This window comes from Candoia aspera, chromosome 3 (genome assembly GCF_035149785.1).
Source record: "Candoia aspera isolate rCanAsp1 chromosome 3, rCanAsp1.hap2, whole genome shotgun sequence".
NCBI classification, from domain to species: domain Eukaryota; kingdom Metazoa; phylum Chordata; class Lepidosauria; order Squamata; family Boidae; genus Candoia; species Candoia aspera.
The window spans coordinates 40,573,411-40,586,426 of record NC_086155.1 but is presented as its reverse complement, the minus strand read 5'-3'; the positions used below and the strand labels follow the sequence as shown (position 1 = coordinate 40,586,426).

The following is a 13,016-nucleotide window of genomic DNA, read 5'->3' as shown; positions in this document are numbered from 1 at the left end:
TCAAATGTGATGTGGCAGGAGAAGCCAGCAAAAGAAACATGGATCCAAGTAGGTTGGATCAAGTCAGGGTGGGATGGAGAGTTTTTCCCCTAAAACACCCTATGGGAAAGGCAATTGGGTAGCAGCTTGTAATGCTGCTGATTCTTCCAGTGTTAAGTCCTCTCTCTCCTGGGCATGTGACCCAGAGTGAGCCATATGGAGCCCACCTTGTGCAAACATATGCAAGCATGTAGAGACAGAGACCCTGGAGAAGATGCTGATGCTAGGGAGAGTGGAAGGCAAAAGGAAGAGGGGCCGACCAAGGGCAAGATGGATGGATGATATTCTAGAGGTGACGGACTCGTCCCTGGGGGAGCTGGGGGTGTTGACGACCGACAGGAAGCTCTGGCGTGGGCTGGTCCATGAAGTCACGAAGAGTCGGAAGCGACTAAACGAATAAACAACAAAGAGACAGAGACACAGCACATATGTACCCATCTTTATTAGACCCACACATATCCAAAATAGTAACACATATACTGTACATGTGCTGGTTGGGGAATTCTGGGAGTTGAAGTCTGCACATCTTAAGTTACCCAGGTTGAGAAACACTGCTGTACGGTATGGTTAGTTATCCCTGGTCCTAAATGGAGTACTTTTCTCTTGTGTCCAGGGCATACGGAGGTGGTGGGTATAAAAAAAGTCAAAGTAACAACCATGACTGTGGGACTGAAGCTGCCATCCTAAATTTTTGACCCCCTCCAGCTGAGGCCGATACTTGTGTCACATTAAAAATTATAATTTGTTAACAACCTTTGGAGATCTCTGGAGATTGCATTCAAGACTTCTGGAGCCTTCACAAAGCTTTTGTACTTCAGGCTGCATGCCTCTTTTCCTACACTCAATTCTGAAATAGGCTAGAGCGGAGGAGACACTGGATACAATACAATGAAAACAAATGAACGCTGGATACAATACAATGAAAATTTGGGAAAGGTGGATTTTTTGTAACAACGTAACTAAAAGGTGGTTCACACCTCCCCTGGACTCTTTCTGCACCTCTCCAAGGGAGGTACACCTCACAGTTGGGGAAACCCTGGACTAGAGCAAGCTCTGGCTGTTACAAGGCAAGATACAGGAATGGTTGCCTGGTTTTCTCCTTCCATTATAAGCTTATTGGTTTACCCCACCCCAGTTTTTAACTCTTTACTTGCCCTTCATCATTTTGATCTGAGTGTTTTCATGTTCTGCTAAGTTCAGAAGACTTTGGCCTTTCGTTTGGCAAATACTCGGTGGAAAGCCCAGGCTTTGCTTAATCATTATTCAACCTTGTATTCAGAGCAGTAAATATTTAAATAAACAAAGCACCAAATTCCAGTAAGATGTCTCATTTCCTAGTTACTTGTTAAAGCAGTTGTTAATGCACTCTCAATCTCATCACATCTGCAGCCTATTGGTCCCTTTCTGACGCCTGTGGCTGACCGTAGAATATTGTGGAATCAGTCTTCAAGTTGTGTGATGCAGTATACCAATTTTCTGAATCAATTCAGATAAACATAAACCAAGATAGGAACAAAGCAGTAGATCACAGCCCCAGCAATCCTTTCTTATGAGCTGTGATTAAAATTGGAGGTTCCTAGCAAATTAGATTGTTTTACTCTGAAACAGGAATTTAGGGTTCTAAGGCATCTCATACTAGGATAATACTAGGAATCTAGCAGAGAGCCAGTTTGGTGTACAGTACAGTAGTATTTAAGGTGCTGGCCTAGAAACCAGGAGACTGTGAGTTCTAGGCCTCCCTTGGGCATGAAAGCCAGCTGGGTGACTTTGGGCCAACCAGCCCAACCCACCTCACAGCACAACCCACCTCACAGAGTTGTTGTTGTGGGGAAAATAGAAGGGGGGAGTAAATTGTGTTGGTAACTGTATCTTCAGTCATGTCTGTGTCTGGCTTCATTTATCACACTAAGGGCCTTACCATGCTTACGCCTAACCATGATACAAGCTTGTCCTAGCAATATAGTTCTTGCTCCTCTGTCTTCATCTCAGCCTGTGAGTGAGAAAGACTGAAGTCTTCCTTAGCTGTACCACTGTTAAAATACTATTTTATTTTTTATTCCACATAGTTCAAGAGTAGGCTTTGTCTTTGGGGACAGCAAATGTTATATCAGCATAGTTTTTTACTGAGTCAAGAATGAGAGGAGTGGTAGGAAAGACTCTAAAGCAAAATGTGATTAATTTGGTTTTGGTGTAGTCTATTGTGTGAACTGTGAGATTATGGCTTGTGAACCATAGTATTTGAGAGAGAGTGGTGAGAATCCAGACAACTATGCTTTATTCAGTTAATCATGTTTGAGCAAAACCTTAGCTTAGCATGTGTAAACCTAGTTTTAATTCTATTGTGGTTTGGTCCAAGTATAGTGATTTATGCTAAAGCTCTAAATAGAAAGTTCATTCAGTAGACTGAAACATTTTGGTATAAAAACACAGTACCTTAAATGCAGTTATGAGAAGACAATAGCAGAGGGTAACAGCAGACAACTTCTAGCCACAATAATTAACAGCAAGTTAATGAAGGAGATTAATTATAGTGGGACTATGAGTATGCCAGTGCCATATTTCTAGTCTTCTATTCCAGTATGGTGCAATATCATATTGCATTATTTTCCTAGTTATCTTTTTAAAAAACAGGTAACAGTGAAGACTCCCTTGAGTCAGTTTTGACTCTTGATGAATATATGGAAGTGGGTTTCGCTGCCTCCTTCTGTTTTGCTTTGTTTTCTTAAACTTTGGAGCAAAATGTATAGCCCTGGGATTTTCTCATGGTCTCCTATCTTAGTACTAACTACTGTATGCCCAACCAGACATACTGCACCTTTTGGGGATCAACCAAAGTTGGATTGATGCTGCCATTTGGTGTAACTTGGCTAAATAGCTAGGTGAATACTCATGTTGATCATTCAGATTTACCAAAACTATGGACAATTTTGTTCCATGGTTAGGAGGGGGTTATGTCATAACATATGCCATAAGTGTCTGACTCTGGGCTCTGATGCTGGTCAGTTGAGTTTGGGTCAAGCTGAAACTTAGTGCTACTAAGTAACTCTGAGTTTACTTAGCGACATAAGAAGTATGAGGTTGACTCATCTCTAATTTAGATGCATTAACATATGTTGAAAGGACAGCAGGAACACTAAATTCTGTTTTGTGGAATAATTTCAAGAATAAGTTGCAAGCGTGTGGAGGACAAATAGAGTTTCGCTCTGAGGCTAGATTGTGGCAGAAGCCTATTTCACCATTCTAAGCTATTAAGAGAGATTGCAGCTGTAAGTGATATTAACTGAAGCTGAAAATGAAGCAGGGAAGGTGGGCAACTAAAATGGTCCCAAACTGCCTTTTCACAATCATGGAATCTACCTCAGGCTTAGAGTCACAAGGTGAACCATAAACCCACTACTAATGTTGAGTAGAAACTAGAAGTAACCTTAAAAGTGGTAATTCAGCCCCAAGCCAATTTGCCCATCATCTCTATGTGGTCCACCTATTTCCTCTTTGTTGTTTCTTATCCAGACAAAACTCTTTCAACCTTTCTTCATACTATTATTAATACATTTGTCTTAATAGTATATATTATATTATATTATATATTATATTATATTATATTATATTATATTATATTATAATATTATTTGTTGTGATCTGAATAAATAAAAATGATAAACTTAGTTTACTGACTTTAAAAGAGGAGGAGGCTTAAATCCCAACTATCTGCAAGCTCTGCTTTGAGCTTTGCAAGAGATTAAACAAGGAACTTTGTCAGTGGTGCTTGTCTTATTATGCAAACTGTTTTATAACTGCATTGAAAGGCTGGGTTGTCAAGGACACAGTCCACACCATTGTCCCTGTGAATTCAGTTTGCTTAAATACACCATGGGCCAGGACTAAAGAAGGACGTACTTCACATGGATTCAAGGACTTGGATATCCTTGAACTAAATGACTTCTTTGCCTTGATTAGTATATCCAAACCATAACATACAGCTTTTGAAAGCCAACACTCAGATTTCAAAAACAGTTTATATGTGACATTAGGGAATGCTAATTTGAGAAATACTAGTCTAGAATATCTTGGACCCATGGAAATAATTGCACAATTTATTGGATTCTGACCAATGGGTTTGTGATACAGTTCCCTGATTAGAAAGAAATGCCCCTCTTTCTGCTCTGCATGATGTTTTATAAAACAACAATTAAAAAATCTGCATACCCATTTTCTAGATGCTTATGTCAATGTGAACCAAGAACTTCAGCATATGTCCAGTGTTGGACACATGAATTTATGCACCTGATATGAACACGTGAACCTGATCATAAGAATTAGGTTGAATCAAAATTCTGTGGAATCAAAATAGATATGCTACTTCAACTTTCCAAATCTAACTTGTGTCCTCCAACATGTCATCAGGTTTGAGCAATTTTAATGCCTGTGAACAGAAAATCTTCATCAGGAAATTACATCCAAATTCCAACTCAATGGCTTTGCCTGAACATCCTTAATATTCTAGTGACAGAACAAGTGCATCACTTCAGCTGGCTATTAGTTAGGAGGCAAAAGCTTGAAAGCCTATTATTTTGCCAGCTCTGAAAAGGGAAGTATGGTAATATTATGCACTGTTCTACTTCCTCTAACTAAGAAATCTTGACTATACAATGACAAGTATGTAAACAAGTGACCATTTCAGTTCTTCTGTAAACCATGGTATGAAGGAAAGCCAAATATTGTCTTCATTGTACATTCCTGAATTAAATAAACAGGGTTTTATATCAATTTTCCATACAGACATGTATAGGATATATAGGATTGTAAACTGCAAATGTTTTGTAATGGCAGAGAGAAAGTTCTTTTGACTGTAAAATATATTCTCATATCCCTAACAGTTTTATTTGAAGGGTTATAGATATACAGTAGCACTATCATGCAGGCTTTATATTTATACTCAGGGATTCCAAGTCAAGATGAAATGCAAAACTATTATTTCTGCATTTTCAAGACTGGGTCAATGATTGTGTGTGTAGATGCATCCTGAAGTCTCCCCCAATTTTTATTGTAAAAGTTGGGGAAAGTTTAAAAGATTGTACTTCGTGGATTCCACTAATGCAAGTTAGCATTGTAACAGAGCAGATTTATGAACTGAATTTGCATACTCACTACAGTTCAAATAACATTTGTCTGGTTCTTTAACAATAATATAAACAATAAGCAATTTGTAAATATTGCAGGAAAAATATTTTGATTAAAAATGGAATAAATAGTAGTAAACTCTGTGTGTGTGTATTGTATGTGTGTGTGTCTGTGTGTGTGTATATATATAATCCATCTTTCAACCTTTTCAGAATGCTCAAGAAGCACATGGGGTAGCTGTACCAACACCATCTGTTCCAGAAGGCTTTGAGGACAAGCTGACTATAGGTAAGATGGCATTTGGGATGGACATTCACCATACCTATTATCTGCATAACATTAGCTACAGATTATTATTTTGACAGTGAAATCCTAAAGTTTGCTTTGGCATCAGTGCATCATCTTGCAATATTAGCACAATGTTGTTTTTTGTGGTGCTCCTGAACCTTTGTGAAACTGTAGTCTATCCTCACATCTAGAATCTTAGGACCAAAACAAAAGGCAACATGTTTAGCTGTTGACCACATTTTATAGAAAGGCTCTTCAGCTGGAGTAAGCAGGGAATTCATCTACCAGGAGGACAGAAAGGTAATTTCTGATTCCAGGGTCCATTATTCCTGTTAAGATAAGTCAGCCATGTGGTGCCCTTAGGCATTATGGCATCTGTGATTACTCTTAAGTGGTGCCCATGCAATAGCATTTAAAACAAAACAAGTTTGTTTGGCTTACTGTTGCTTTTGGCTTGGTGCTGCTTTTATTGCTGTTATTTATGTTTTGTTATAGTTTTAGATGTTATCATGGATGTTTTAAATCATCGTTTTATAGTCTATGCAGTGGTGTGCTGGTAAATGTTTAAGAACTGGTTCCATTGCCGCTGCTGTCCCGTTTGAAGCCATTAGTGGACAGCTAGGATCACTGAATGGAGCAGAGGTTAACACAGTGAAAGATGTGCACAGAAAAAGAATATTATCTAAAATAGCTTTAATGAGCAAGTTAGAGAAATTTTCTTCATTTGAACAGACTGTAATACCCATAATCTATACATTTAATTGCTGCACTAAATTATCTGTTGAAAAAAGAACTGGTGGAGTTGAGTGAAGAAGGATCTGAATACCAGTGTCTTAACTCATATCCTTGTCTTCAGCATTTTTAGTCAATCAAGAAGAATCCTACTGCCTATATTCCATAACTGATAATAGCTAACAACCCACTGGGGTTTTTTATTCTGAATTTAAATTCAGTGACAAATATGCATCACATCAGTGCTCAGTTAAGCTTGGCATACCTGTGATTCTATTGCTAAGGAAGGTAATTTCTAAATGCAACCAAGATTTTTAATGTGCCATCTAATGACTTTTCAATACCCCCACATTCTGTGATCATGTTTTCTTTTTAGATAAATACTCACTGTTTAACATTAAGATCATGAATTCAGTTCTAGTTTTCTGGCCCTCCTGTTCCAAGACTTTTCAAAACATCTACGACAAACGCAAAATATTTAGCATTGCTAACAGGAAGGCTTGGCACAGAGTTGAAGGAGCTATCATTAACTTAAATCAACTTCTTAAAAGCAAGTTCAGCTAGTTCCCGCAGTTGGGTAGCCATGGCAATTAGCAATCTTTTAAAAATATATATAGTTACTTCCTTGTTAATGAGCAGGTCTGGTTTGCCCCAGTCCCCTATCTGCTGAGAAAAAAAATTGATTTTGTTTGCCCTCCTTTATAGCAACTCCTTATAAGCTTACCAGTCTCTCAAACTCCAGTATCTGCTCCATCTCTGGAAGGAACATTTCCTGGATACCAAATAGGTAGAGTGCTGTGGGTAGTTTCATATAGCAGCTACTATAAATAATTATGCTAGTCCTTTTAAAGATTACTTTGTAGATCATTCAAGCAGGGCTAAATGTGCCGTTATACTGGTAGATTCATATATCTGAGTTGGTTTGTCATTGAACTGATCTGATCTGAATTGATTTGAGGCTATATTGTGCACCATTTCTGTTGTGGGCATCCTTTTCTTATTTTTCTTTCTCTCCTCAAAACTAAAATGTAATCTTGTTAACCCAGGAAGATCTCAGAGGGGACCAAACCCTTTCCTGATTGGCAAATTAGTTTGATATTCTCTCTCTCTCGCTTTCTTTCTGTACACGTGTGTATGACTTGGAATGTGTAGATCAGCCTTTCTCAAACTTTTGACCCTGGAGGAACCCTTGAAATATTTTTCAGGCCCCAGGGAACCCCTGCATATTCAGGCTCAAATATAGGCCAGATGTTACAAAATTACTATATTCATTTCATGTGTAGGCCTGTATATATGCATTATCAGTGTTCTTAAACTAAACATAAAGAATGAAACATACCTCTTTAATGTGAAGTTGCCCAAATTTGAAATAAAGTTTTAAATAGTGATCTCCCGGGGAACCCCTAATGACCTCTCATGGAACCCTAGGGTTCCACGGAACCCTGGTTGAGAAACCCTGGTGTAGAAGTTATAGAAAAGCACACTTAGTTAACATTTGTTATTATTTATTATTTAACATTAAAGCAAAAAATTAGATTAATTTTAGTTAAATAATTTAAACCAGGTTCTCTTAATATTTCAGCTTTTGTAGGCTGTCAATCTTTGTTTTTCCTGGCACTACAGATATTTTCATAAGCCTGTCACTCGGACAGATTGAGATGATGATAATCATAATCATAATAATAATAATAATAATTTATTATAGCTGCCCACTATAACAGCTTATAAATACAAAATACAAAACAATAAAAACTGTTAAAAACATACAACCCCATAGGTAGCCCAGACTGCTTTATCCAGCCAAATCCAGCCAAACCAGGGGCTCCACAAACAGAGAGAGGACAACACTGTCTGTATCTCGGGGGTGGCAGGGTGGATTCTGTTCCAGAGAGTCAGGGCCATGACAGAGAAGGTACACTTCCTCAGCCCCATAAGATGGTAACATTTAACATCCTCCCTATAGAATATAAACTATGGGGAGATGTCCTGTATTACCATGCTTTGAGTGACTGTTCTAATAATCATTATAGGCTATTAAAACACCATTTGGGCAGATGGGGAAATGGGACTTTTCTCCCGTCTATACTATTATCCCTGTCATTGTGAGACCCTGCCACTGAAAGTATCCCCCTAACCCAGGAGCAAAATAGCTGGGAACAAGTGATTCTGAGAGGGAAAAAAAGTGTTTTCATCTAATCTGTCTGCTTTATATGAATTCTGCTTTGTGTTGCATTAATATCTGTAGTGTGTCATTTAAAGCCAAGTCGATCATGATGTTGAATTTCTTTAAATTTCAATTACATGAATATAAACAATGTATATACATTTTTGGGGTTTTAATTAAAATAATCTGGTAGGAAAAATGTGGCTATTATAAACCCATCAGAAGCAAGGGAGAAATTTAAACTTTTCTTCCTGCTGCCATCCAGAATACATTGTGTCATCTGTAGGTGCCACTTGTTTGAGTTCTTATCTGTAATCAGGAACTAATGTTTCCCATGGGAGCAGAAACTCTTTGCCTTGTATAAATGTACACATCATAATCAGTTTGGCTGTTACTCAGTGGCAGCCTTCCCCAACATAAGGTTCTATAGATGTTTAGGAATGCAGCTCAAAACATTCTCCAGCCAGAATGGCCTCTGGTCATGTTGGGATTCTGCATTCTGTAATCCTGACATACCTGCAGATTGCAGAAGTCTGCTCTCCAGCATCAAAAGGAACAGATTCAACTGCAAATTACAGATATGCCTCAGATTATAGGAATAGACCATCTTATTTTTCAGTGGAGATTCCAGTGACCATTCCATGTGAGGACACACAGCTCTCTTAAATTTGATATGGTTGCTGCATTAGTGATTATGTTCCCCATTTGACTCTTCTGTTAATCTTAGGACCCAAATGAACTTCCCCCAAAGAACTTCCCACTTGTTTAATTAGAAAAAAGCACCAGTGACTAAAACTTCCATTATGAAAACATCAGTTAACTTGCCATAGCATATTAAAGAAAAGAAATTAAAAACCAAAAATTGAAGGCACTATAAATGAATTTGTACATTTTGTTTCTCTTTGGGTTTTGACAGCAGGGAGGAGCTACCTTCTCTGATTCCCTTCAAAACCTTTTGAATATATTTCTCAATATGGTCCAACAAAAAAATATTCACTTAGATAGGTTTACCCTTCCCAATGTAAAATGAGAGCAGTATAATATATTTATATATGTATGTATTGTTTTCTCCCTAGGTTCACAAATCAATGGCAGTTATAGAAAGTACAATTCAGCACTTGACCTGAGGACAAAGGCATTTGAGGAGGATTATTTGGATGATTACATTCCACCACCACCTTCAATTCCTCCTCCTCCCCCCCCACCACCTTCAGTTGACTTACCACCAGTTTCATCTTCTCTGGTAGCTCCACCTCCACCTTCCATGGTAGTTCCACCTCCACCTCCACCTTCCATGGTAGCTCCGCCTCCACCTTCTGTGGTAGATCCACCTCCACCACCAATGTCTCCTCCACCTCCACCTCCACCACCAATGCCAGCCCCATCTCTTTCATCTCTGGTTCCACCTTCATTCCCATATTCCAATGTGTCTTCTCCCAGTACTCCATCCCCACCAGACTTCATTCCTCCTCCTCCTCCTCTAGATTTTATGGATAGTGCAGTACGTCCTACTCCTTCAGTTTTACCACCAGTTCATACACAAATCTTCCCAAATTGTATGTCCAAATGGAAATCAGAGACTGTTCTAAATGCTCATAATCCTTCCCTTATCTCTCCAACAACACCTATTCAGAAGGAGTCACAGTTACCACGATCCAGCCCAGAGCCTCACCTCACCTTTCCCAAATCATTAAAGGTACCCCCTCCTACTCCCATGAGAACATCATCTATTTCTTCAGGAGAAAAGGAATCCAGCCCCAAAGAACAGCTTCCTAGAATGGCACCTGACAGTCACACTCCTCTGTTACCTACTGTACAATCTGCTACCACAGTTCACCCAGAGGCAGAAACTGGAGCCAAAGCTACCTTGGAAAAACATTTTGCTTTAGCCATAGAATCTGAAACATCAGATTCCAAAAGCTGTCCACTGAAAAAAGAACAGAATTTATTTTGGTCCACTGAAGAACGAACAGAATTTTCATCTCCAGATCATGCATCATCTGATGATGATGGCTGGAAGGAACGTTGCAATCTGGATAAGTTGAAGAACGAACTGTCAACCCTGCTGTCCTCATCTTGCAGAAGGGAAGACAGACAGATTGAAAAAACTATAGTTTCCAAGTCTAAAGGCACAAATATTGATAGCAACAATGTTACTATGGACGAATTAAAACTAGTTAAGCATGATGTGAAAAAAACATGCTTACCAGAAGGAGCAGAGAATAAGAAAGAAAAGAAACTTGCTAATATTTCTTCCCCAGCCAAAGCCTTCACCAAAGATGGTTTCTCAGCAACAGACAAGTGCCCTACCATTCAAACAAATTGTGCTGTGAAATTTAAAGAGGAGTTGGAAGCTTTATTGTCTCCAGTCAAGGAGGGAGGCCCACCTTTGGCAATTGCAAACTTGAGACATAATCCAGACACAAGGAAACAAGTTACTCTTCAGTTTGGTGGCAATAAGGTCAATAACGGTGAGTTGAAATTTCCGACAGCAAAACCATGTAATACCACATCGGAACTTACAGAGAAAGAGCCAAAGATGCCTAGTGCTTCTGTCCAGACCTGCAAACCACCAGTTTCACCTTTAAAACCCAAAAGTGAACACTTGGCTCCAGCTGCATCTTCCCCTTCCACTTCTGGGACTGCCTTGCCTATGCAAACTGCTTCTCCCAGCATGGATCTCTCTCTTCTTCAATACAAAACTCATAGGATGAGATTGGGCTCTGATGACAGCCGTGTCTCTGCAACTTCTTCCCAAACTACACATGATGGGCCCAGCAGCCCAATTAATACTGAAAATCAAAGAGATTCTACTAGGAATGTGCCCTCAACAACAGACAAACTCTCTAGGAATGCAGAGCAAGTGAACAGTGATATTCTTTTTCATCCTGTTACAGGAGAAAAAGTAAAGCAAGGCTCTCCAATGGCTCTTCTTTTGGCTGCACAACTGCGGGCCCAAAGAGTCAAGTGTTCTGCTTCTGCCTCCCCAAAGAATAGCTATTTATCAGAGAGGCCCCAGCTCAAGTTGAACGATAGCAACCAATCAGAGAATGGGTCATCCACCATTTATTACAGCAATTCAATGCCCAACACTGTCAAGGTTGTACCAAATTCGCCACACAAGGACTTATTGGCAGTCTCTGAAAGTAAGCACTGTAATGGAGCAAGTGCATCCTACAGCAATATCTGGAGCTTGTCAGGACAAAGTGAGAATAGGCCACAAATATTCTCTGATGCCTCCAAACAATGCAGGAGTACAGTGAAGATCAGGGAGATGAATGACTCTCAGAGTCTTTCATCAAATAAGTGTGGTTCATCGATTTTGGTTCAAAACTTCTCAGAATCCAATCACTTGAAGCAGCAAGTTCCACTGAACACATCAGAAATTCCCTTTCATTTTCTCCCTCCATCCCAAAATCATATTGTCAGAAATGATGAGGTAGAAGGAGGATTCAATTATGAAATAATTCCTCCACCACCAGAGTTCAGCAATGATGCCTCTGAGATCCTAAAGTGGTCTTCAAATGGGGAAGAAAACTGCAAATGTCTCAACCTGTCATGTGATACTCAGACCCCAGATAAGCAACTTAACTTCAACAACTTAAGCTATAACTATCGCAACAGTTATTCTTTGTCATCTAACTCAGCCCTGGAAAGCAGTCCAAGGCCAAGTGGATATAGTCACCATTACCCAGCTGGTAGCTATACCTCCAGTTACCTTAGTAGCTGTTCCAATAGCCGCCCCCTAATTAAAAAACGCCTTTATATATCAGAGACTGATGACTTATATAGCAGGGCAGCTATGTCTGCTCGCAGTATGAGCATACCTAACTCCTATAGCTACAATGCAGTGACCTACAATTCTCCAGCTGTGGAAGGAGCTCGAGCAAATTCTACTCATAGAAATGTTCCCAGTGGTACACAGGTGCGAAGGGTGTCCTTGGAAATACCTGGAAAAATTATAACTTATAATACAACTGTCAATGATGTCCAGTATAAAAGCCAAAATGGAGAATATTCTACCAATGCAACAGCTGCTGGCAGGTATGTTCCATTTGTCATACTGTAAATACAGGAGCTGTAATGTGAGTAAGGGGCTGCATGGAAATATTCTGGCCAGACGTCAGCATGCAGGTCGACGTTCTGCAGTTTCCATTGTCCAGTATAATATGAGCAATCTGTTTTTTTCCTCCTTTTCAGAGTTTCAATGCTGTAGGCAGAGTTTTTTCCATTTAAAATCAAGTTATTGTTCAGCCCGGTGACCAGATGGCTATTGCTCCAGCCAAATGCATGCTTCTTCCACACTTGTTCCTACAGCTAAGGTCACTGTCAAAATCACCAAGATCTTGGTTGAGAGGGAAATACTGCATTACTAGTAGATGACTGTTTAATATGTCCAGCTGTTTATTTGAAGTTATATTTAGAGAGAAGAGATAGGTACTGGGAAACTTGTGTAATTCAACAGACCTTATTGCCAGGTAGACTAGCATTTTATTTCTTTTTGAAATGGTAGTGAAAATATTCAAAACACCCAGGTTATTCATTATTTATAATGGTATAATAACACTGTTAGAATTTAGCTGAAGAAGCCATTATGCCAAAAACTCTATATTGAGTATTGCATATCTGTTTGTGCCCCTGATAACCAAAGGCTATTTTATGGAGTCCTTGG

General features: G+C 39.2%; 1 protein-coding gene across 1 annotated transcript in view; it reads left to right on the top strand.

Annotated features, from left to right (window-relative positions):
* Nucleotides 1-13,016, top strand: part of C3H6orf132 (chromosome 3 C6orf132 homolog) — a 43,526-nt gene that overhangs the window by 25,868 nt on the left and 4,642 nt on the right. Inside the window, exons 3-4 of the mRNA XM_063297436.1 lie at nt 5,373-5,448; nt 9,421-12,388. Of these exons, the coding sequence (XP_063153506.1) occupies nt 5,373-5,448; nt 9,421-12,388 (3,044 nt within the window). The remainder of the gene's footprint in view (nt 1-5,372; nt 5,449-9,420; nt 12,389-13,016) is intronic.